At 36.6% G+C, this 27017-nt stretch overlaps 1 protein-coding gene across 2 annotated transcripts in view; it reads right to left on the minus strand.

The window, feature by feature from the left end:
* Positions 1–27017, minus strand: part of PSD3 (pleckstrin and Sec7 domain containing 3) — a 456859-nt gene that overhangs the window by 161273 nt on the left and 268569 nt on the right. For both annotated transcript variants that reach the window (XM_040643183.1, XM_008706333.2), the window contains exon 9: positions 15674–15867. In XM_040643183.1, coding sequence (XP_040499117.1) covers positions 15674–15867 — 194 coding nt within the window. The remainder of the gene's footprint in view (positions 1–15673; positions 15868–27017) is intronic.

Raw genomic sequence — 27017 nt, forward strand, 5'->3', positions numbered from 1 at the left:
TTTCTTTCTTCTAATTCATTGTTAGTGTACAGAAATGCAACTGACTTCTGTGCATTAATTTTGTATCCTGCCACTTTGCTGAATTCCTGATGAGTTCTAGCAATTTTTGGGTAGAGTCTTTGTGTTTTCAACATAGAGTACCATGTTATCTGTGAAGAGGAAAAGTTTGACTTCTTTGTTGATCTGGATGCCTTTTCTTTTTCTTCATTAACTTGGGGATATTGAACGAACCCTGCAGCCAAGAACGAATCCCACTTGGTCTTGGTGAATAATTTTTTTAACGTACCATTGCTTTCAATTTGCTAGTATTTGTTGAGAATTTTTAAATCCATGTTCATCAGGGATATTGGTCTATAATTCTCCTTTTTAATGTGGTCTTTGTCTGGTTTTGGAATGAAGGTAATACTGGCCTCACAGAATGAGTTTTGAAGTTTTCCTTACATTTCTATTTTTTGGAATAGTTTCAGAAAAATAAGTATTAACTCTTAAGTGTTTGGAAGAATTCTTCTGGGAAGCCATCTAGCTCTGGACTCTTTGTTTGTTGGGAGATTTTTGGTTACTGGCTCAATTTCTTCCCTGGTTATGAGTCTGTTCTAATTTTTTATTTCTTCCTATTTCAGTTTTGGTACCTTATATGATTCTAGGAAGTTATCCATTTCTTCCAGATTGCCCAATTTATTGGCATGTAATTGCTCATAATATTCTTTTATAATTGTTTGTATTTCTTCGGTGTTGGTTGTGATCTCTCCTCTTTTGTGATTTTATTTATTTGGGTCCTTTCTCTTTTCTTTTTGGTAAGTCTGGCTAGGGGTTTATCAATTTTGTTTATTCTTTCAAAGAACCAGCTTCTAGTTTTATTGATGTATTCTACTGTTTTTTTTTTTAATTTATATATCATTGATTTCTGTTCTAATCTTTATTATTTCCTTCTTCTGCTGGTTTTAGGTATTATTTGCTGTTCTTTGTGCAGCTCCTTCAGGTATAAAGTTATGTTGTATATTTGAGACTTTTCTTGCTTCTTAAGGAAGGCCTGTGTTGCCATATACTTCCCTCCTATGACCACCTTTGCTGCATCCCAAAGGTTTGGTACTGTCATGTTTTCATTTTCGGTCTTCCCTACATTTATTTAATTCTTTAATTTCTTGGTTAGCTCATTCATTCTTTAGTAGAATATTATTTAGCCTCCATGTATTTGTGGTCTTTCCAAATTTTTCTAATGGCTGACTTCAAGTTTCACAGCATTGTGGTCTGAAAATATGCATGGTATAATCTCAATCTTTTTGTATTGGTTGAGGCCTGATTTGTGTCCTAGTATGTGATCTATTCTGGAGAATGTTCCCTATGTACTTGGAAAGAATGTGTATTCTGCTGCTTTAGTATGGAATGCTCTGAATATATCTGTGAAGTCCATCTGGTCCAGTGTGTCATTCAAATTGAATTGAAAAATACAATAAGATTAAAGTAGAGAGGGAGGCAAACCATAAGAAACTCTTTAACTATAGAAAACAAACAGATTTGCTGGAGGGGTGGTGGGTAGGGAATGGGCTAAATGGGTGATGGGAATTAAAGAGGGCCCTTGTTGTGATTAGCAGTGGATATTATATGTAAGTGACAAGTCACTAAATACTATTTAGTACATTTTCTAAGGGGTACATGTACCCTATGTTTGGAGCAGAGTTATCAACAAGAGCCAAACTATGGAAAATGCCAAGTATCCATAGACTGATGAATGGATAAAGAATATGTGGTATATGTATACAAAGCTATATTACTCGGCCATCAGAATGAATGAAATCTTGCCTTTTGTAATGATGTGGATGGAACTAGAGTGTATTCTAAGTGAAATAAGTCAGTCAGAGAAAGACAAATACCAAAAGATTTCACTCATATGCGGAATTTAAGAAATAATGCAGATGAACAGAATGGATGGGTAGGATAAATACGATACAAAAGATTGAGATTATACCATGCATATTTCCTTGCTGATCCTCTGCTTAGATGATCTGTCCATTGCTCTAAGTGGGGTGTTAAAGTCCTCTATTATTTTTGTATTATTATCCATGAGCTTCCTTGTTATTAATTGATTTATATATTTGTCTGCCCTGAAGTTAGGGGCATAAACATTTACAATTGTTAGATCTTCTTGTTGGATAGACCCTTTTATTATGATACAGTGTCCTTTCTCATCTCTTATTACAGTCTTTGGTTTAAAATGTTGTTTGATATAAGTATAGCTACTCCAGCTTTCTTTTGATGTCCATTAAAATGAGATGGTTCCCCAACCATTCACTTTGAATCTGGAGATGTCAGTGCATCTAAAGTCCATCTTGTCTAAGCAGCATATTGACGGGTCTTCTTTTTTTATCCGTTCTGATACCCTATGTCTTTTGTTGGAGCATTGAATCCACGTACATTCAGAATAATATTGATAGATATGAATTTAGTGCCACTGTATTACCTGTCAAGTTGCTGTTCCCATAGATTGTCTCTGTTCCTTTCTAGTCTTTGTTGTTTTTGGTCTCTCTTTCCTGCTCAAAGGGTTCCCTTTAATATTTCTTGCACAGGTGCTTTAGAATTCAAGAACTATACTTTTCACTTGTCTTGGAAACTATCTCTCTTCTTCTATTCTGAATACAGACTTGCTGGATAAAGTATTCTTTTTTTTTTTTTAAAGATTTTATTTATTCAATTTAGAGAGAGCATGAGCAGGGGGACAGGGAGAAGCAGACTCCTCTGCTGAGCAGGGAGCCCAATGCATGGCTTGATGCCAGGACCCTGAGATCATGACCTGAGCCGAAGGCAGACACTTAACCAACTAAGTCACCCAGGCACCCCTGGATAAAGTATTCTTGGCTACATACTTTTCCCACTTAGCATGTTGAATATTTCCTGCCCTCTCTTCTGGCCTTGTAAGTTTCAGTGGCCAGGTCTGCTGCTAACCTTATGTGTCTACCCTTATAGGTAAAAGACTTTTTTTTTTTTTTTTGTCCCTAGCTGCTTTCAGAATTCTCTCTTTATCTTTACATTTTGCTTCACCATGATATGTAGGGTGTTGATCTGTTTTTGTTGATTCTGAGTGGAGTTCTCTGTGTCTCTTGGACTTGAATGCCTGTTTCTTTCCCCAGATTAGGAAAGTTATCAGCTGTAATTTGTTCAAATAAACCTTCTGCCCCTTTATCCCACTCTTCTTCTGCGACTCCTATGATGTGGATATTATTGCACTTCATGGAGTTGCTGTGTTCCTTAAGTCTAACTTAGTGATCAGTTTTCTTCCCCTCTTCTTTTCATCCTCATTATGTTCCATAATTTTATCTTCTCCATCACGTATTGTCTCCTCTGATTCTTCCATCCTCATTGTGACTTTATCCGCTTAGTTTTGCATCTCAGTTATAGCATTTTTTCTTTCAGCTTGACTACTTTTTAGGTTTTTTTTTCTCTCCAGCAAGGGTATCTCTGGTGTCTTCTATGCTTCCTTCAAGCCAGCTAGTATTCTTATGATTGCTGTTCTAAATTCTTGTTCAGATGTATTGCTTTTATCTGAGTAAATCCCTGGATGTGATTTTTTCTTCATCTTTCTTTTGGGGAGAATTCTTCCACCTTGTAATTTTGTCTAGGTTTCTGTCTTTTGTGTGTTATGAGAGCTTGTTATGCTCCCTGTTCCTGACAGTAATGCTATATCAAGAAGGGGTAATACACTGTCCAGGGTGTGGCACTTCAGAAGTGTTTCTGGTATATGCTATGTACACTCTGCTGTTGTGTTTTGGTTGCCCTTTCTCATAGGTCAGTCTTCTGCAGAGTTCCTCCTTGCTTCCAGTGGGGAGTGTTTAGACATTTAACCAGGTATGCTTTGATTTGTTTGCTACAATAAGCCTGTGTGTGTGTGTGTTTTTTTTAACTTGATCCAAAAAAAGAGAAAAGGACAAAAAAAGCCCTGCAAATACACAAACTAAAAGCGATAAGTCTGATTCCAAAGAAAAAGAAAGAAAACCTCTGATACTAAAAAAGAGAAAAGGAAATGAAAAAACAAACAAACAAAAAACTATAAACTATAAACCTGATTCCAAAGGAAAAAGAAAAAAGAAAGCCTGGTCCTGTTTCCACCAGAACTGAAGGTGACACTTTGGAGCACTCTATGATCAGTAGACTTGGTGCATACAGGGGGCTTATGCTATTCCTCTGGGGGAGACACCTCCTGCGCTGGCTCACAGTCCAACCTGCTGTAGTAAAGATGCCCCTACAGGGTGCAGGGGGGCGGGCTTTGGTGTAAGTGGCTCAAGACTCCACTGGGGGTGCTGTGTTGCTCACTGAGGTCCAATCATGCTGTTGGGAGAGGGAAAGATGGCATCATTCTGTTCTCTGGTCCCCAAAGAGGCGAGCTCGGACTGACACTATTTAGAAAGCCCTAAAAGAAAAGTGAACAAGCTCCCTTCTGGTGTCCCAGGCTGATCCCTGCCCTCAATTTGTCTCTGCCTGAGCTGTGGGCACATCCAGTGCCACAGTTCTCCTGTGTTTTATGTCTGGCGCCTGGATGGGATACAAAATTCTAAATTTTAAAAAACCTGCTATGGCGTCAACCCACTCCCCTCCTCTGGAGCAGAGCCTTACCACATTGTGTCTGGTGCTGTTCTGTCACAGGAAAGCAGTCGTATATCAGTGTAGGAGCTTGGAGTTTACGGTAAAGCATAGTGAAAAGCTGTGAACAGGTTATCTGCCCTCCCTGCATACTTCTGTCCCTTGCTAATGAACAACCGCTCACTGGTGCCTCAAGGGTATTTTTTCCTTGGAGAGGCAATATGCCCTCTTTCAAATGTACCCCAGGAAGGGGTATATTCTCTCCCAGTGTGACTCAGGGGATCCCTACACAATGCTTTCTGCTTCCAGGTCTCCACCCTCCTCCCCTCCAGGAGAAATGCTGCCCACCCCGCTGGAGTCCGGATTCAGGCATGGCTTTCTAAAACTTCAAACTTTGAACTCTCCTCCTTGTAAAAACTTGTGATAGTCAGTTCCTCTGGATTCCCCAGTCAATGGTTTTGGGAAAGTGTTTTTCCTGTGTGAACCAACACGCTGCTCACTGTCCCCCTCTCTCATTCTCTCCTTCTTCCATGGAAAGTGCTCCCTCCTCCCCTTCACAGCACTGTTGCTTTTCTCTTCTCCAATTCACATCTCTGTACCCTGTACATGCCACGTTCTCTCCCTCTAACTGTGAAGATTGTTCTTAATCCTCAGGTCAATTTTCTAGGTATTTAAAATGATTTGATATTACCCTAGCTGTGTTTAAGGGATGAGGCAGGACCGGGGTACTCCTACTACTCTGCCATCTTAACTCTCCACATCTATACCACAATTTCTTTATTCAGTTTTCAGTTAATGGATATTTGGGTTCCTTCCATAATTTGGCTGTTGTTGATAATGCTGCTAATAAATAGGGGTGCAGGTTACCCTCTGAATCAGTATTTCTGTAACCTTTGGATAAATACCTAATAGTGCAATTGCTGGGTCACAGGGCAGTTCTATCTTTAACTTTTTGAGGAACATTCATACTGCTTACTACAGTGGCTGCAACAGTTTGCATTCCCATCAACAGAGTGTAAGATTCTCCACATCTGTGCCAAGATCTGTTGTTTCCTGTGTTGTTCATTTTAGCCATTCTGACAGGTGTGAGGTGGTATCTCATCGTGGTTTTGATGAGAGGTTTTTGTATTTCCCTGATGATGAGTGATGTTCAGCATCTTTTCATGTTTTTGTTTTTTGTTTTCATGTTTTGTTAGCCATCTGGATGTCTTCTTTGGAAAAATGTCTACTCACGTCTTCTGCCTATTTCTTAAATGGATTATTTGTTTTTGAGATTTTGAGTTTGACAAGTTCTTTACATATTTTGGATACTAACCCTTTATCAGATATGGCATTTGCAAATATCTTCTCCCATTCCATAGGTTGTCTTTTAGTTTTGTTGACTGTTTCCTTTGCTGTGCATTAGCCTTTTAAATTGAAGAAATCGCAATAGCGTATTTTTGCATTTGATTCCCTTCCCTCCGGCGATATGAGTAGTAAGAGGTTGCTCTGGCTGAGGTCAAAGAGGTTGCTGCCTGTGTTCTCTAGGATTTTGATGATTTCCCATCTCACATTTAGGCCTTTCATCCATTTCGAATTTATATTTGTGTATGGTGTAGGACACTGGTCCAGTTTCATTCTTTTGCATGCACCATCTAGTTTTCCCAACACCATTTGTTGAAGAGACTGTCTTTTTCTCACTGGATATTCATTCCTGCTATATTGAAGAGTAGTTGTCCATACGGTTGTGGGTTCATTTCTGGGTTTTCTATTCTTTTCCATTGATCTATGTGTCTGTTTTTGTGCCAGTACCATACTGTTGTGATCATTACAGAGCTGTAACATAGGTTGAAGTCCAGAATTGTGATGGCTCCAGCTTTGCTTTTTCTTTTTCAGGATTGTTTTGGCTATTCGGGGTCTTTTGTGGTTCCATACAGATTTTAGGATTTGTTCAAGCTCTGTGAAAAATGCTGGTGGTATTTTGATAGGGATTGCACTGAATGTGTAGGCTGCTTTGGGTAGTATAGACATTTTAACAATGTTTGCTCTTCTAATCCATGAGTGGGGAATGCCTTCCCGTTTCTTTGTGTCCTCTTTAATTTCTTTCATAAGTGTTCTATAGTTTCCAGAGTACAGATCTTTTACCTCTCTGGTTAGGTTTATTCCTAGATATCTTACAGGTTTTGGTGCAGTTGTAAATGGGATCGATTCCTTGATTTCTACTGCTTCATTACTGGCATAGAGAAATGCAACAGATTTCTGTACATTGATTTTATATCCTGTGACTGCTGAATTCATGTATGAATTTTAGCAATTTTTTTTGTGGAGTCTGTTGAGTTTTCTACATAGAGTATCATGTTGTCTGTGAAGTGTGGAAGTCTGGCTTCCTGCTTGCTGATTTGGATGCCTTTTATTTCTTTTTGTTGACTGACTGCTGTGGCTAGGACTTCCAGTACTATGTTAAATAATATTGGTGAGAGTAGACATCACTGTCTTGTCCTTGACCACAGAAGAAAAGTCTCAGTTCTTCTCTATTGAGCTTGATATTAGAATTCCATTTCACTTTTAAAGCTCAATAAATATTAAGTCTTGAGGTCTGAGGCAACTAGAAAAAATTTCTTAACAAAAGCAATCAGTAATCAGTTTAGTTCTCCTTATGTCCATGAAAGGTTAATTGCTACAAAAACTTCTCTCCTTTCATAACAACTAGAAAACAGAACAATACATATGAAACAAAAGTTTCCAGATATTGTACAATAGGCAGCTTTGAACTGATTCTAAAGAGAAAGGAACAAAAGAGGTAAGACCATATAACTGCTTGAAGGAAGTATCTAAGATGCAATAGGGAAAGAGGGTACTGAAATAGAGTTTGGAACTTGTGCTGACTTTTGTGAGGCTGAGGTGGCTAGAATTTGTTGATCGGAGTATAAGAGAGAGGAAAGCTACACAAGAGGATAGCTCTGGAGATCCGCAGAGGAATTCCCAGGTCTTGGCTACAGCACTGATGTGGTCACATGTGAAAAAAATAACCAAACAGTAGTGGAATGAACAATTTCAAAAGCTCATGTGGGGGTAGAAATAGTCTGTATTTTCATAAGACAGAGGAGAGAAAGACTGTGTAATACTAGGGCATTGGAGGCTAAAGAGTAATAATGGCTCCCTAGTATGAAGCTAAATAAGTTCCAGAAAAAAGGCTGATTTGGATATACCTTGACAAAGAGTAAAGGCAAGCCTCTAAAGGATCCAGTTAATTCATAAGCTACTTATCTATACAATAGGATAAAATCCAACATTCTTTAATGGAATATAACTAAATCTGGTCTCCCAAAATGTCACAACATCTGGCATTCAAATAAAAGTTACTAGGAACGCAAAGAAAAAGAAAACTATAACCTAGAGGTAGCAGGAAAATTAATCAAAGTAACAGTCCTGGAAATCACAGGGAGAAAAGAATCAAAGAGAGGGACCTTAATATAGCTATGGTATATATGAAAAATATGCTCAAGGACATTAAGAGAATCAGAAACTTGATAATGAGAGAAATGGAGGATAGAAAAGATTCAAGATGCAGTTTCAAAAATAAAGAATACTATATATATGTTCCACCTGGGTGGCTCAGTCAGTTATGTGTCTGACTCTTGTTTTCGGCTCAGGTTACAATCTCAGGGATATGAGATCAAGCCCGGAGTTGGGCTTCGTGCTGGACATAAAGCTGCTTAAGATTCTCTCTACCCTCTCCCTCTACCCCTCCCTCCGCTCTCTCATAAAAAAAAAATACTATATATGCAATGACAAATACTGTGGTAAAATTGAAGACATGCAAAAAAAGTAAGTTCTTGAAGTATAAAAAAGATTTGGAAAAAAATCGAACAGAGCTTTAATGAACTTTTTGTGTAATATCAAGTAGTCATATATATAGGAAAAGAGAATCCTAGAAAGAGGAGTGGGTGCTATAGAAATAATGGCTAATAGATTTCCATAATAGGTGAAAAATATAACCTGATGAATACAAGAACTTCAATCAACACCAGACAAGAAAAACAAAAAGAAAAACCCAATAAGGCAGCTCATAATAAAACTGATGAAAATCAAAAAGAAAAAGAAAAATCTTGAAAGTAGCCAGAAAGAAAATAAAAACATGGCAGGTAAACAGAAATAAATAATGTCAGCAGGCTTTTGTCTGAAACCACACAGGGCATTGAAAAATAGAACATTTTTAAATTACTGAAGGAAAAGGAAAATACTGCCAAATAATTCTACAACCAGTAATCAAAAATTCCTAAAATTAAGATGCAGTGTACATTTTTTTAAAGCCAATAAAATATGAGCACATGTCTTGCTAGCAGGACTTTACTACAAGACATATTAAAGGAAATGATTTAAGCAGAAAAAGAAAAGATACTAAATGGAAATTTGGAAATGCAAAAGGAAACTCAGTATGCCAGAAATAGACAATGTGTGGGTAAAAGTAAAAACTACATTTCTATTTAAAGCAAAAATAATCACAATGTACTATGAGTTTTATACACAAGGAAAACAAATGATATAGCACAAATGCTAGGAAAATAGAAAAGAAAGTAACCTGTTGTAAGGGTCTCAAACTTCAATTTCTTTCATAAGTGTTCTATAGTTTCCAGAATACCTCTCTGGTTAGGTTTATTCCTAGATATCTTACTTAACAGGTTTTGCTGCACTTGTAAATGGGATCAATTCCTTGATTTCTACTGTTTCATTACTGGCATAAAAAAATGCAATAGATTTCTGTACATGGATTTTATATCCTGCGACTTTGCTGAATTCATGTATGAGTTTTAGCAATTTTTTTGTGGAGTCTGTTGGGTTTTCTACATAGAATATCATGTTGTCTGTGAAGTGTGAAAGTTTGGCTTCCTCCTTGCTGATTTGGATGCCTTTTATTTCTTTTTGTTGACTGACTGATGTGGCTAGGGCTTCCAGTACTATGTTAAATAATAGTGGTAAGAGTAGACATCCCTGCCTTGTTTCTGACCATGGAGGAAAAGCTCCCAGGTCTTCCCTATGGAAGAGAATATTAGTTGTGGGTTTTTCATATATGTCCTTTATTCTATGTTGAGGTATATTCCCTTTGACACTACTTTGTTGAGGGTTTTTTATAATGAATGGATGTTATACATTTTTTTCAAATGCTTTTTCTACATCTATTGAAAGGATCATATGGTTCTTGTCCTTTCTTTTATTAATGTGGTGTATCATTTTGATTGATTTACTAATATTGAACCACCCTTACAGGCCAAGCATAAATCCCACTTGATAGTGGTGGATGGTTTTTTTTTAACATACTGTTTGATTTGGTTTGCTACTATTTTATTGAGAACTTGTACATCTATAAGCATCAGGGATATTGGCCTCTAGTTCTCTCTTTTAGTGGAGTCTTTATTTTTGAATTCAGGGCAATTCTGGCCCCATAGAATGAATGTGGAAGTTTTCCCACCTCTTCTATTTTTTTTTTTTTGGAATAATTTGAGAAGAAAAGGTAATCACTATCATTTAAATGTTTGGCCAAATTGACCCATGAGGCCACCTAGCCCTGGACTAATTCAATTTCTTTGCTAGTTATGGTCCCTTCAAGTTTTCTATTTCTTCCTGTTTTAGTTTTGGTGGTTCACATGTTTCTAGGAATACATCCATTTCTTTCAGGTTGTCCAATTTGTGGGCATATAGTTTTTCATAATATTTTCTTATAATTTTATTTCTGTGGTGTTGGTGGTTATTTTTTGTCTCTTGTTTTGATTTTATTTATTTGTTTCCTTTCTCTTTTCTTTTAGATAAGTCTGGCTTGGGGCTTGTCAATTTTATTCATTTTTTCAATGAACTAGTTCCTGGTTTCATTGATCTGTTCTATTGTTTTCTTTTTAGTTTCTATATCATTTATTTCTGTTCTAATCTTTAGTATTTTCTTCTTTATGCTGGATTAAGGCTTCATTTATTGTTCTTTTTCTAGCTCCTTTAGAAATAAGGTTAGGTTGTTAAAGATTTTTCTTGCCTCTTGAGCCTTGTATTGCTACATAGTTCCCTGTTACCACTGCTTTTCCTGCATCCCCAAGGTTTTGGACTGTTGTGTTCATTTTTATTTGTTTCCACATACATTTCTATTTCTTCTTTGATTTCCTGGTTGACCCATTCATCATTTAGTAGCACATTGTTTAACCACCATGTGTTTGTGGTCGTTCCTTTTTTTTTTTTTTTTTTTTTTGTGGTTGACTTCAAGTTTCATAGCACTCTGGTCAGAAAAGATGCATGGCATGATCTCAATCTTTTTGTACTTGTTGTGGCCTGGTTTATGACCTAGTATATGATCTATTCTGGACAATGTTCCATGTGCACTCAAAAAGAACCTGCATTAAAGTGTATTCTGCTGCTTTAGAATGAAATATTCTGAATATATCTGTGAAGTCCATCTGGTCCAATGTGTCATTCAAAGTTATTGTTTCCTTGTTGATTTTCTACTTAGATGTTCTATTTGTTGATGTAAGTGGGGTGATAAAGTACCCTACTCTTAACTGTATTATTATCAATGAGTTCCTTTATGTTTGTTATTGTTTTATATATTTGGATGCCTCCATGTTGTGTGTATAAACACTTCCAATTATTAGATCTTATTTTTAGATCGTCCCCTCTATTATGATATAATGCCCTTCATCTCTTCTTATAGTGTTTAGTTTAAAGTCTAGTTAGTCGGATAGAAGTATTGCTACTCTGGCTTTATTTTGATGTCCAGTTACATGAAAAGTAGTTCTCCATTCCATCAATTTCAATGCGCAGGTGTCTTTAGGTATAAAATGAATTTCTAGTAGGCAGCATATAAATGGGTCTTCTTTTTTTAATACATTCTGACACTGTGTAATCTGATTGGAGTGTTTAGTCCATTTACATTTAGAGTAATTATCGATAGATATGTATTTAGTGCCATTTTATACCTTGTTTCGTTGTTTTGGGAGATTTTCTCTATTACATTCTTGTCTCTGTCCCTTTGGTCTTTCCTTTCCACTCACAGTCCCCTTTAATATTTCTTGCAGGCCTGGTTTAATGGCCACAAACTCCTTTAGTTTTCTTTGTCTGGGAAACTCTTTGTCTTTCCTTATATTCTGAATTATAGCCTTGCTAGATAGAGTATTCTTGGCTGCAGACTTATCCCATTCAGTACTATGAATATATCATGCTACTCCCTCCTAGCTTGCCAAATTTATGTTGAGAGATCTGAAACTAGCCTCGTGGGTCTTCCCTGTAAGTTAGGGACTTCTTTTTGTCTTGCTGCTTTTAAGACTTTTCTCTTTATCAGTATATTTTGCAAAATTTAATTACAATGTCATGTTCTTGGCCAGCTTTTGTTGATTTTTTAAAAGATTTATTTATTTGAGAGACAGTGTGTGTGTGGGGGGAAGGGGCAGAGGGAGAGAGAGAGAATCTCAAGCAGACTCCCCGCTGAGCACGGAGCCCAACACAGGGCTCAATCTCACAACCCTGAGATCATGACCTAAGCCGAAATCAAGAGTCAGAGGCTTAACCGACTAAGCCATCCAGGCGCCGCAGCTTTTGTTGATTTTGATGGGAGTTCTTGGTGCCTCCTAGATCTGGATACTTGTTTCCTTTCCCAGATTAGGGAAGTTTTCATATATTATTTTCTCAAATAAATTTCCTGTCCTCTTTTCTCTGTCTTCTTCTTCTAGTACACCTATAATATGAATGTTACTACATTTAATGGAGTCACTGAGTTCCCTAAGTATATTGTCATACTGCAAAATTCTTTCTTTTGTTCAGCTTATGTTTCATTATTTGATCTTGTATGTCACTTCTTTGTGCCTCTGCTTCTTCCATCCTTGTGTTCGTTGCATCAAGCCTGTTTTGAATCTCAGTTATTGAATTTATTTCTGATGTTTTTTTTTTTTACTCTTTTATCTCTGTGGTAAGGGTCTCCCTGGTCTTCCATTCTTTTCTCAAGCCAGCAAGTAACTTATGATTGCTGCAGTGGATTCCCCATCAGTCATATTACTTGCATCTGTTCTGCTTAGATCTCTGGCTGTGCCCTTATCTTATTCTCTCATTTGGGATAAATTCCTCTGTCTTGGCATTTTGTCTAAGTCTCTCTTCTTCTCTGTGTTAGAAAAGCCTGTATGTTTCCTGCTCCTGAGAGTCATGGCTTTATGAAGAAGAGATCATATAGGTCCAGGGCCTGGTACTTCAGATAATGTCCCTGGTGTGTGCTGCATGCCCTCTGCTACTGTGTTTTGGCTGCTGTATCCTTCAGGCCAGTTTCTGCAGGGGCTCACCTTGCCCACAGTGGGAAGTGTCTGGTCCTTGGCTAGAATGTGGCACGTTTTAACTAGGTATGCTTTGGTCTGTGTGTTAAATGAGACCTGATACTTCCACTTGAACTGAAGCCAAGCAGAACTCTCCAGTCAGGAGCTGTGGTGTGGACAGGGGCTTCTGCTGGTCTTCTGTGGAAAGGCCCTGCAGCACTGGGACTGAGGCAAGCTTCACTGAGAAGGGCAGTACTACCAGACGGCAAGGATGTGAGACTTGGTGTAAGCAGGTTAGACAGCCAGTGTGGGCACTGTGCTGCTCACCACAGGTGGCTCTGTGTTTATGATGAGGGGCAGTAGAGGAAATGGCCCCAGCCAGTTCCTCTATTCCTGGAGAGAAGTATCTGTGCATGCTGTCTCTCAGGGAGGCATGCCAAGAAGAGTGAATAATCTCCCCACTGTTTGTTCCAGGTGTTTTTCAGACTGCTGTTTCTACAGTCTGCCTCTGGGTTGTTTGTCTGACTTCTCTCCAGGAACAGTGCAGTGCCCTCTGAGCTGTATCCCAGCCAAGACTGCTGACTTTTAAAACTCAGGCTTTAGGGACATGATGTGGGCAGGGGTCTGTGCTGGTCTTTGGGGGGAGTGTCTCACCTGGGCAGAAATTCTTAAGGTGCTAAAAAGATAAAGTCCCATGACACTTAAAACTGCTTTAATGAATCTGAAGTTCTTAAAGGAGTTAACTAAGGCTTTAAAGGAATTATACTGGCAGGAAAATCTAGTGTGATATAAAAGGTCTATGATGGCTCAACAACTAAGCAACTCCCAGGTTTTGTACCTATACTCATATACAGTGGGCTAAGGGAGTAGAGCTTCCAGCAAGGGAACTCTCTCCAATAATCCTTAGAAGTGGCCCAGGAAGACAAGACAGAAAGAAAATTTCACTGGTAGGCTGAATCTGGGCACTCTTTGGAATAAGTTAATCAATTATATCAATCCATTGCTAGGGAAGTGAATCAATGAAAAGATGCTCAAGTAGGTTAACTTTGCAGAATGTAGTAAAATACACTGAATCAGTGATTGCTGTTTTGCTTCCTTTCTTGTCTTTCCTGAACTGGTATTTTAAACTGCAGTTATTCTGCTTTTTGCTTCTAGTACTTTATCTGAAGTAAGTCAGATATTTCCATATTTTTCATTTAGCCTATAGAGTGAATTTACTAGGGAAAATGGACACTGAACAGCAAATTTAAACCTTGGAGATGGGAGCTACTCCTAGGCATGACATGTGGGACAGAGATAAGTGTATCTGTGGTTATAAATGGAAAATGGTACTGTGTTCACCAAAAGCTTCACTTGAACTGGCTGGAGAAAGGTGTGTGCAAATGCTGGCAACAAAGAGATGAATATCTATTTATCCACCAAAAAGAACCCTTTTTCTATGAGAACTGTATCTTACTCGTCTTGAGGGAACTTTCCCTCTTTGCGTTTCAACCAAGTGAGTGCTGACAATTACAGTATTCCATCTCTCAGTCATACAAATCAGAGTTCTGCCCAGAATATAATAAATTCAAAGTTAGGAAAGAAGGAGAATACTTTTGTTGACAAAATTAAACACATGCTTTAAAAGGCTGCTAATAATCATGGATCCAGCCATGTAAAAGAGACCTGCTTCAAAGAGTAAAGATGACATGCAATATAATGCAGAGACAAAAATGGACAAAGTATCCTGGCAACATTCTTCATTTTAAGTGTGTCCTTGTCCTTTTTTTTCTAAGTCAGTTAGACTACCTGTCACTTGCAACTACAAGTGACAGGTAAGTAAAACAATTCTCTTCAAGAAAATTAAGTAGTCTAATAGGCTAGTAGATAGAGTGTACAGGATATATGGTAGAGGTACTCCTAAGGAACTTGGAAAAACTGAGAAACTTACTCAGCATCATAAGTCAGTGTCAAAGCCACTCTATTACAATATTTCTCTTGACTATAACCCAATAGAATGTGTAACACATTAAAAAAAAGTACCCAGCCACAGATAGAAGTAGTGGTATTGTCCATCTAAGCAGTGCATATTTGTGTCTGTAGGTAGGTAGGAACACCCAAAGGTTTAATCCAATAATTATAAGCACACATACCAGCTTACCTTAGCCTGTTCAACTATATCAAACTGCTATTTCACTCTCTGCATAGGTTATTCTAAGCATAGAAACACACTTCATTTCTATCAAATTTCAAAGACTATTACCTGTCAGTAGATAACAATGCCTCATACTTCACAGAGTCATCAGTTGGGACTCCTTTAGTTTTCCAGTACTAATTATACCATGCTTGCCCATGACACACCTATCCACCTCCCATAAAGGCCAATCCCTTCAAATGTGTGTGGACTGCAATTCTTTCCCTTCCTTGTCTGTGGGATCTTACATTATTGATTATTCTACGTGTTATAAATTTACTCTTCCCCTCAATCACCAGAGATGTAAACTCCATGAAGATAGGGACCTTGCCCATCCCATTCACTGATAAATTTCTGATGTCTAGTACATAGTTAAGTACCCAAAATTATTTGTTGAAGGCAAGAGTAAATAAATGAATAAATATTTGGAAACGAATCATCTGTAAGAGGTCTTCCATTTCTGAAGCTCTATAGTTCTACTTGGAGAAGAGCAGGTGCCACAATGGATTTCTGACTTAGGGTTAGAAGCTTCATCAAACTGCAGTTAATAGTTCTCCAGAAATACCTAATATAATTTTTCTTCATCCTTACTTTACTTCAGATAAATTCACTTTAAATTCTGAGCCTCAAGATGAAATAAATGAAATAGATAATGACAACAAATTGTGCTTACTCTTCTTTCCATCCATATCTGCATGGATCTTCCGAGCCAAGAATCCACTTTTGTACACAGCAGCATTTGGGTCATGAGGAATGTCTAAGAATGGGTTGGTAGTGCTCCCAATACGACTGATGGTCTTTGGATGTGTTCCATTAGCCTTCTCATCAGTACCTTCAGATGGAGATTTTTTTTTCTCTTCATCATCTCTAAAGGAAGAAAACACAGATTGAGCACCTAACGCAATATTCAATAAACAAAGTTTTTCAGTGTAATAAACTACCATGTTTTCCAATAGTCTATCAGACTAGATAACAAAAGCTGTAATAACAGGTATCATTTACTATGTGTCTATGTGCCAGGTATTAATGGTCATCACAATTTTCTAAGACTGACATCAGTATCCCATATTACAGATAAGGAAATAAACTCAGAGACTAAATAAATGCCCAAGGCCACAGATCTAGTAATCAAAGAAAGAGATTCTAAGGATACGACTGCAAAATCTCTAAAGCCTTTGCTCTTTCTTACCCACTACAGTGCCTTCATGTCTGTCCTCTTTCAAAAGAGTGGGGATTCTTTGGCAGAGACCTCGATCTTGATTTTTGATTTCTACATCTTTAGCACATTGCCAAGTATACAGAATACAAATAATTACAGACTCAGTCCAGTGAATAATACTGATCTATATCTGCCAAATAACAGGTAATTCTCTTATATTGAAACCCCCTGTAAAGCTATTAATGATGTAGGATGGTGGTGTCATCCACAGTGCTTTGGCATCTTATAGTGACTACTTTCTCAACTGCCATAAAAGTGTGGGGCACCCTAACAGCCACTGAGAAAACCTGTAATTGTCAAATCTTTTTAAAATCTCTGTTCCGGGGCATCTGGGTGGCTCAGTTGGTTAAGCATCTGCCTTGGGCTCAGGTCATGATCTCAAGGTCCTGGGACTGAGCCCCACATCGGGCTCCCTGTTCAGCGGGGAGTCTGCTTTTCCCTTTCCCTCTGCTCTTCCTCCCTGCTCTGCTTGCCCCCCACCCTCAAATAAATAAAAACCTTAAAAAAAAACTCTGTTCCTTCAAGGAGGGCAAATTAAACTCTGAGATTCTAATGTATGAAGGAAGCAGAAAATGTATGGTGACATTCAATTAATAAAGAGGAAGAGAAGAAGAAAACAAACTGATATACTGCTAAAAAAAACCACAGCACCAAATTCAGAGCATTTGTCTTAGTTCACCTGTTCAATTTCCTCAATTGCCTCTGGCTTTATTGCTTATTGTGTTGATTAGTGAATATTTTTATTAAAACTTCAAAATAACCACGACCAAAATATATTTAAAATAAACCAAAAAATTAATAATTATCAAGTGTTTATTTGGTGATCAAATTAAAATATTTAATTATTGTGAAATATATAAAAAGAACACTGGACCCTTAGACATCTATACTTAATTTTTAATTCTGAGACAATTTTAGATTTGTAAAGATAGTACATACATTCTCATCTGCCCATCACCCAGTTCCCCCAATATTAACAACTTACATAACCATAGTAAAAATTTCAAAATGAACAAAGCAATAATGCAATACTATGAATTAAACTTAAGACTTTATTCAGACTTTACCAATTTTTTCATTAATTTTTTTTCTGTTCCAGGATCATATCTATGATCCCACAGTGCATGTAGTTGTTATGATTTCTTAGTTTTCTCCAGTCACCAACAGAACCTCACTCTTTCCTTGTCCTTCTTGACCTTGACATTTTGAAGAGTATTAGAACTGGCCAGTTATGTTATAGAATATCCCCAATTTAGGTTTGTTTGATTAGATTGAGGTTGTACATTTTTGGGAAGGATACCATACGTGATACACCCTCTCAGTGCATCAGATCAGGGTACATATGTTTTATGACTAGTGATATTAACCTTGATTACTTGGTTAAGGTGCTGTCTGCCAAGTTTCTATTCTGGAATGTTATCATTTCCTTTTGTAAATGTTTTGGGGAAAATTTGTGACTATGAAAATAGCCTGTTTCTCCTTAAACTTCTGAGCGCTAACATGAGCATTCATCAGTGGATCTTGCCTATGAAATTATTGTGCTGATCTAATGGTGTTTATTTATTTCCCTCATTTGTTCTACATTAGTAATTGGAATTCTGTAAGTATGGACAAATGGATATAATCTTATTCTTTTGAATTATAATAAAACACCATCATTATTAAATTTATTGCTCCTTTTTTTTTAGATTTTTTAATTTATTCGACAGAGAGAGACACAGCAAGAGAGGGAACACAAGTAGGGGGAGTAGAAGAGGGAGAAGCAGGTTTCCCCCTGAGCAGGGAGCCTGATGCGGGGCTCAATCCCAGGACCCTGGGCTCATGACCTGAGCCGAAGGCAGACGCTTAACGACTGAGCCACCCAGGTGCCCCTATTTCTCCATTTTTTTCAGCTTTGGCCACTGTTCTATAAGGAGGCTTCTGTGTCCTTTGAACGTGCCTCCTTCTTTTTCCTTTTTGTTTTTCAAGCACTTCTTTTAGGTACCACAAGAAGATGCTTCCAAGCTCATCTTAAAATTTCCTTATCTTGACCCTGGAGGAAATGTGCCCAAGAAGTCCAGTTCTTCTTGTTGGATAACGGTATTTAGAAACCAAATCTAGGTAGTTGATGTGTTCACTATATATAGAAAATTGCCTCCTGTTTCCCTCTTTTAGTCAATTCCTTTCTCCTACCAATTCTCGAAAATTACTGATGTCCTCCATCCCTATTGATTTCCCTTTTTCAAAATGGCATAAATTCATCCATATTGTACAAATCAATAGTTTGTTTCCTTTTATTGCTAAGTACTATTTCATTTTATGGTACACTATATTTAGTTTGCTTATCCATGTGTTTCCCTGTTCCCAACTTTACTGAAGAATAACTGATTTAATACATTTTTAAAAGTTTTTAGTTATATTCCAGTTAGTGAACATACAGTGTAATAGTTTCATGTGTACAACACAGTGATTAAACACTTCCACACATCACCTGGTGCTCATCACAAGTGCATTCCTTTATCCCCATCACCTCTTTAACCCATCTGCCCACCCACCTCCCTTCTAGTAACCATCAGTTTGTTCTCTACACTTAAGAGTCTGTTTCTGGGTTTGTTTCTCTCTCTCTCTTTTTTTGTCCTTTTGTTCATTTGTTTTGTTTCTTAAATTCCACATATGAGTGAAATCATATGGTATTTGTCTTTCCCTGACTGGCTTATTTTGCTTAGCATAATGCTGTCTAGTTCCCTCTGCTCTGTTTGCCTGCCTTCTCTTCAGGAGCAGTGCAGTGCCCTCTGGTCTCTATGCTAGGCAAGCCTGCTGACCTTTAAAACTCTAGGCTCTAAGCCCTTCTGATGGCAAGAATACATGAAATCCAGCTCCTCTGTTTTCCAAACCAATGGCTTTGGGGAAACATTCTCCTTGTGTGTTCCCCTGTGTGCTCCTCTCTCTTTTATCCTTCTCTACAACCACACTTCTCTCCCCTCTGTAGCACCTGGCATCTGTTTCTCCCTTAAATCACATCTCTGCACTTCCTACCTTATTCAATGTCTTCTCTTCCATTAGTTGTGGAGTTTGTTCTTTCAGTCTTCACGTCAATTTCTGGGTTATTTAGGATGATCTGATAGTCACCTAGTTTGTGTTCATGGAACAACATTAGTCTAGGGTTCTCCTACTCTGCTGCCATCTTTCTCTCCCTCTGGAATAACTGATTTATGCAATGTAAAAGATTTACTTATTTATTAATTTATTTAAAGTTAATGGTCCCTACTGATGTTTGGAAAATATCTTCTGGATATTGCAAAAATCTTGGAAAATTACAATTAGTTATTGTATGGATTACATTTTCTCTTCTATGTTGAGTAATATTCCACTATATATATATATATATATACCTATACATATGTATACATATATATATATATATATATGTCCATAAACACAAAATACTTTTCACATTTTTTTGTGCCCTCTTCAATTTGATTGAAGACAGTCTCTTCAACAGATGGTGTTGGGAAAACGAGACACCTACATGCAGAAGAATGAAACTGGACCACTTTCTTATACCATACACAAAAATAACTCAAAACAGATTAAAGACTAGAATGTGAGACCTGAAATCATAAAAATCCTTGAATAGGGTACAAGCAGTAACTTCTCTGAAATCGGCCACAGGAACATTTTTCTAGATATGTGTCAGAGGCAAGGGAAACAAAAGCAAAAATAAACTATTCGAATTACATCAAAATAAATACGTTCACACAGAGAAGGAAATACAATAAAGCTAAGAGGAAACCTATGGGATGGGAGAAGATATTTGCAGGTGATATATCTGATGAAGGTTTAGTATCCAAAATATGTAAAGAACTTAACTCAACACCCAAAAAAAGAATAATCCAATTGAAAAATGGGCAGAAGACATGAACAGATATTTTTCCAAAGAAGACAAACTTATGGCCAACAGACACATGAAAAGATGCTCACCTCATTCATCTTTAGGGAAATACAAATCAAAACTACAATGAGATATCACTTCATACTAGTCAGAATAGCTAAAATTAACAACATAGGAAACAACAGGGGTTGGCGATGATGTGAGGATGTGGAGAAAGGGGAACCCTCTAGCACTGTTGGTGGAAATGCAAACTGGTGCAGCCATTGTAGCAAACAGTATGGAGGTTCCTCAAAAAGTTAAAAATAGAACTACCCTATAATCCAACAATTGCACTACTAGGTATTTATCTGAAGGATACAAAAATGCTAATTCAAAGAGATACATGCACACCAACATTTATAGCAGCATTATTTACAATAGCCACATTATGGAAGTACCCCGTGTGTGTGTGTGTGTGTGTGTACACACAATTGAATATTACTCAGCCATAAAAATAAATGAAATCTTGTCATTTGCAATGATGTGGATGGAGCTAGAGAGAATTATGTTAAGTGAAATAAGTCAGTCAGAGAAAGATAAATACCATATGATTTCACTCATATGTGGAATTTAAGAAACAAAATAGATGAACATATGGGAAGAAAGAAAAAGGGAAGCAAATCATAAGATACCCTTAACAAAAGAAAAAACTGAAGGTTGATGGAGGGAGGTAGGTGTGGGGTGGGTTAAATGGGTGATGGGATGAATCACAAACTTCTGCTGAAACCAAATCAATCAATCAATCATACAGAAGGCAAAGAAAAGTATACTTATCATGATGAAAAATAATAAATAAAATTAAATTAAAAAAAGAAAAAAAAAGATTGATTTGGCTATTTGATGCCTTTTGTGGTTCCACATAAATTTTAGGACTTTTTGTTCTATTTCTGTGAAAAGTGGTATTTCAATTTAGATGGGGATTGCATTGAATCTGTAGACTGCCTTGGATGGTATGGACACTTTAACAATATTTATTACTCCAATCCATAAACACAAAATACTTCTCCCAGTTTTTTGTCCCCTCTTCCATTTCTTTCATCAGTGTCTTACAGTTTTCAATGTACAGCCTATCACTTCCTTCATTAAACTTATTCATAAGTATTTTACGGATTTGGATGCTATTGTACATGGGATTTATTTAAAATCTGTTTCTGTTTGTTGTTAATATACAGAAACATAACTGATTTTCATATGCTGATTTATATTCTGCAACTTTACTGAATTCATTTACTGATTCTAATAGTGTTTCTGTGTAAGTCTATAGGGTTTTCTATATATAATACCGTGTCATGTGCAAACAGAGGTAATTTTACTTCCTCCTTTTTGATTTGTATCCTTTTTATTTCTTTTTCTTATCTAACTCCTCTGGATAGGATTTCCAGTACTATGTTGAATAAAATGTTGAGAGTGGGCATCCTTGGCCAATGTTCCTCATCTTAGAGGTACTGCTTTTAGCATTTCACCGTTGAGTTCGATATATGCTATGGGCTTGTCACATACAGCCCCTACTATGTTGAGATACATCCTCTCTCTACCTAGTTTGTTGAGAGTTATCATAAAAGTGACATATTGTGAAATGCTCTTTTGGAGTCTACTGAGACAATCATATAGTTTTTACACTTCATTTTGATCATGTGGTACATCACATTATTGATTTGTCGATGTCAAACCATCCCTGTGTCTCCGGAATAAATCCCATCTGATCATGGAGTATGATCTTTTCAATATATTGTTGCATTCAATTTGCTAATATTTTATTGAGGATCTTTTGCATCTATGTTCATCAGGGATTTGGACTTTTTTGCTGTATCCTTGTCTGGCTTTGGTATCAGGGTAATGTAATTTGAAAGTGTTCCCTCCTCTTTATTTTTTTTGGAATAGTTTGAGAAGGATTGGCATTAATTCTTCTTTGAAGTTTGGTAGAATTCACCAGCGAAAACATCAGTCTTGGATTTTTATTTTTTGGGAGGTATTTGATTGCTGATTCAATCTCCTTATTAGTAATTTGTTCAGTTCTTCTATTTTTTCTTGATTTAGTCTTGGTAGGGTGGTCATTTCTAGGATTTTATCCTTTTTTTGTTTTATGTTGTCCATTTTGTTGGCAGATAGTCTTTTATGAATGATTGCATTTTCCGTGGTATCAGTTGTAATGTCTGTTTCATTTCTAGTTTTACTTGAGTCCTCTTTTTTTCTTAAGTCTGTCTATTTTGTTTATGTTTTCAAAAACTGAGCTCTTCATTTCATTGATCTTTTCTATTGTCCTTTTTAGACTATTTATTTCCACTCTGACCTTTATTATTTCCCTTTTTCTTCTAATTTGGGGTTTGGTTTGTGCTTCTTTTTCTAATACCTTGAAGTATAAAATTAGGTTGTTTATTTGAGATCTTACCTTTTACTTAGTGCAGGCATTTATTGCTATAAACTTCCCTCTGAGAATTGCTTTTTATGCATCTCATAAGTTTTGATACGTTGTACTTCCATTTTCATTTGTCTCAAGATTTTTTTTTTTAATTTCTCTTTTGAAAGGTATCTGGGTAACTTCTAGCTTCTAGGTTTTATTTTTATAATGAAAAAATATTTGTGTTTGTAAACACCATCATGATAATAAAATAAAAGTAGTTTTACAGATCTTTCATAGTTTGTAATCAATCCAGAAGGAAGATTCCTTCTATTCAAATAGATTATTCTCAGCTACTATTAAGATTTAATACTGGTAAGATATAAATTTGGATTTGTTTGAAAAACAAAAAGTAATCCTCTGTATTAAAAAAAAGAATCACAGTTTCACAAGTCAAATATTGCTTGTTCTGTGTAGTATCCTACATAATTTTTTGTTTGTGCAACTGATGATACAAAGTAAATTCTGATGTAAGCAAGCCAAAATATGTCTACCTGAAAAAATTTTATCTCCTTTCTAATTTCACCTATTTACAAAGTGCTTATAAAAATTAGACTTCGTTTTCTCACCACACCATTCTTTATTATTACATTTGGTAGTCATTAGAAATATAAATTTTAAAATTTTGATTATTTTAAATGTAATTTTAATGTAAATATGCCACATTTCTAAAAGAGAGCACATGACACACATGGCTATTTCTAAAGCAATTTTGACTGCTTTAAATTATTAAGTCCAAGACAAAAATAATAATAAATGTTACAGTTCTTCTTTATCCATGCAGTGGTATTTTAAGATGATCATACTCAAAGTACAGTTTTCTCATTTTGAAGGAGAAAGATAAGACACAGATTAAATAAGTGTTAATAAAGTATTAACTGCTTGACTTCAAAATTTATTCATAAATCTGTCCTTAATATTTGGGCATAACTAATTTTTGGGGGTTTTGAGTTGTGAGTAGAAAAAACCAGAATGATTATCCTGGGAATTATGTTAATTATTTTAGAAATAAAGAGCTATAAGAAACACTACTATATGCATTGTTCCCAAGCTTGTTTTTTAAGCAGATTAATCTTTTGGAGGGAGTAAACTAAACAAAACCTGAGTATAAAATTGATGAAGTGTAATTCTGCTTTATAAACTTTAACATATAATATTTATTTTGAAGCATATCAATTGGAAAGGTGGAACTTTGTAAATTACTTTGTTTTTTTTGGAACTTTTTTTACAAACACACAATTTATAAAACCTGGACTGCGTATCAGTGTAGTCAGCCTTAGCATTCTGTCTAATTTTGTACTTTGGATGGTTAGAGTTTTGTAAAAATTCTGATTCATACAAAAAAGTGGCGTAAATGATAAAAGTTTTTAAGTTGCCTACTTCATAAATAGTACTTTTTAATAGAAAAGTGAGATAGCAGAACATTCTGAGATATATAAAAGAAATTAATATGATAATGTATAAATATATAAAAATTTTGTACAGGTAAGCCATTTTGTATTTTAAGCTGAAAAGTTTGAAACACATTTTAAAATGTAGCATCAAATTCTTTTAAAATCCTGAAGCACTACGAAACAGCCTTCAACTTCAGTCAACACAAACACAATTTGAAAAGCACTGTACTCAACAGTTGGCATCAAAGTCATGTTCCACTTAATGCAAGTAATTCATTTCTGGAAATCAATGTTTGGTCAGGAAGTGCAAAATGGGGATCTATTTCTTAGTCCTTGCAAGAGAAAAAAGTGATAATAGTGTATTACATGTCAATCTCAAACAGTTTCCTAAGAAGTGTTTAAAGCACAGTAAAAATACCTATATATATATATATATACACTAATCACTCACATAAGATATAAGGTGCTTAAAATATTGCTTCCATATCACCAAATAACTGTGTTTTTAGATTATATTTATTTATTTTATTTGAGAGAGAGAATGCACCTGAGTGGTGGGAGGGTGGGGGGGTAGAATCTCAAGTAGACTCCTCACCCAGAGTGGAGCTGGACCCAGGGCTCAATCCCACAACACTGAGATCATGACCCAAGTGGAAACCAACAGCCGGACACTTAACTGACTGAGCCACCCAGGTACCCCAATACTGTGTTTTTTTTTTTTTAAAGATTTTATTTATTTCTGTGACAGAGAGACAGCCAGAGAGAGAGGGAACACAGCAGGGGGAGTGGGAGAGGAAGAAGCAGGCTCACAGCGGAGGAGCCTGATGTGGGACTCGATCCCGGTACGCCGGGATCACGCCCTGAGCCGAAGGCAGACGCTTTAACGACTGCGCTACTCAGGCGCCCCCCCAATACTGTGTTTTTAAACAAATTCTTTTTATACTTCTTGGTTCTCTTTGCACCAGCAACATCCTAGTCCAAGAAAATTCTTTACTGACAATGTGCACAGTTTTCAAAATGACTACATGACTGACCTTCAAATGTAATGTCATTTGAGACCTTACACATGTATTGTTTAAAATGTTGTACTGAGGGGCCCCTGGGTAGCTCAGTTGGTTAATGTCTGCCTTTGGCTTGGGTCATGACCCTGGGGGCCTGGTACTGGGCCTCGCATCAGGCGTTCTGCTGAGCGGGGAGCCTGTTTCTCCCCCTCCCTAGGCCTGACACTCTGCCTCCTTATGCTCTTTTTCTGTCAAATAAATAAATGAAATTAAAAAAAATAATAATAAAATGTACTGAGCTTTCAGGATGCAATTATGATTTTTCTCTACATAAACATCAACAAAAAGAAGCTTATAGAGTTACAATGTTTAATATGGTAGCACTGGCCACATATAGCTATTGAGAACTTGAAACGTGGATAATCCAAATTGAGATGTGCAATAAGTGAAAAAATATACAATAGATTTCAAAAGACTCAGTACAAAAAAAGGGAGGAATTGTTTCACAGATTTCTGTTTACATATTGAAATAATATTCTATATACACTGGATTAAATTTGAAAAATACATTATGAAATTAATTTCATTGATTCCTTATTACTTTTAGGATATGGTACTAAAAACTTTAAAATTACATATGTGGCATGCATTAGATTTCTTTTAGGCAGGTCTGTTGTTAGAACAGCTTAAATATTGTATGATATTGGAATATTAAAAACAATTAATAGGACAACAATAATTAAAGAAATGTTCAACAGAGTACAGCTCAGTAAAACCCTGAAAATAAGTGAAGGCTGGAAATATTCAATCCTGTAAACAAGTATTCTTGGTATTTTGAAAATTAATGAAATGATCTTGTCAAGCTCTGAGAGTAAAAACCTACTTTAGTCTGAGATGCTGATTGGCTCCATCTGGTGACGACTATTTTTTGGGAAATATACATGGGTCTGTGCTGGCTGGGACTTCTGGGATGGAAGCTCTATCAGATAATAATGTGAGGACCTTCTCCTTCCCTAACAGCCACCCTTCAACCCCTGCAGCATACCCTCTTTCTCTCTTATTCCTGCCCTTCTTTCCATATCTCCCTAGTCCCCAGAAGAACCTGTGCCAGGCTTCACTTGAGACATGGAATTGGCATAGAATAGGAACCAATCACTTTATACCTGGATTCCTGACAGCATCATTGTAGGGTTTCATTGTTTTTCATAATGCCAGTGCTTCCCCATAAGGGAGATCATTTCCACTGTACACAGAGGATATAAATTAATATTTTGGTAAAAATATTTCTAAAAATAAAGTTAGCTCATTTCTATAGAAAATAGTCCACCTAACTAGGATTTTCCTGTGTACACTGAACCACCAAGAAATTTTCAGGATGATGTTACTTTGTTAAATTGAAATGGAGGAGACACAACAGGGCTTTTGGTCTCGATTGTGAAAAGAATGATTCATACCTGAATATTTTTAAAAAGACTCACAGTGTAGTATTTTCTATTGAGACTCCAGACGTCTCAAAACCTTACAACCTACAAAATCCCCCCATTCTTCACACGAATCTATTCTCTCAGTAATCAAGTGTATGACTCATCGGGTGGTCTAAGTCCACTACTTGGCAGTGCAGTTCATTTCAAGAATGGCAAACGCTCTTGTGCTGATAGCAGATAACGTTTCTAGCTTTTATGTTCTTTCTAAAGGGCAACTGTAAATCATGAATTTCCTACATTCTGTCTTACTCCTGACAGGTGATTTACTATGAAAAAAAAATTAGGTAAGAAATCATATAAATTCATTGGAGTCTTGTATTTCAGTGGAATTTCACAAAGAATGGAAAACAACTGCTTCCTAAAATTTACAAAAGCTGAGTATCATTACATTGACTCAGAGACTCAGCAGATTTTGAAATACCTCATATTGGTAAGTTTCATCACAGTGGAGTTTCAGTTTTAACGAAGTAGTTAAGCTGGAACCAAACTTGAAAACTACATTACCTTGAGGGGCCTCAGTTATGTGGCATTCAAATACTGAAATCAAATATAAATTGGTGGGGCTTGTGTGTGTGTGTGTGTGTGTGTGTGCGTGTGAGGGGTGGAGAGAA

The sequence above is a fragment of the Ursus maritimus genome, unplaced genomic scaffold, assembly GCF_017311325.1.
Source record: "Ursus maritimus isolate PB19 unplaced genomic scaffold, ASM1731132v1 scaffold_28, whole genome shotgun sequence".
In the NCBI taxonomy this organism is placed as follows: Eukaryota; Metazoa; Chordata; class Mammalia; order Carnivora; family Ursidae; genus Ursus; species Ursus maritimus.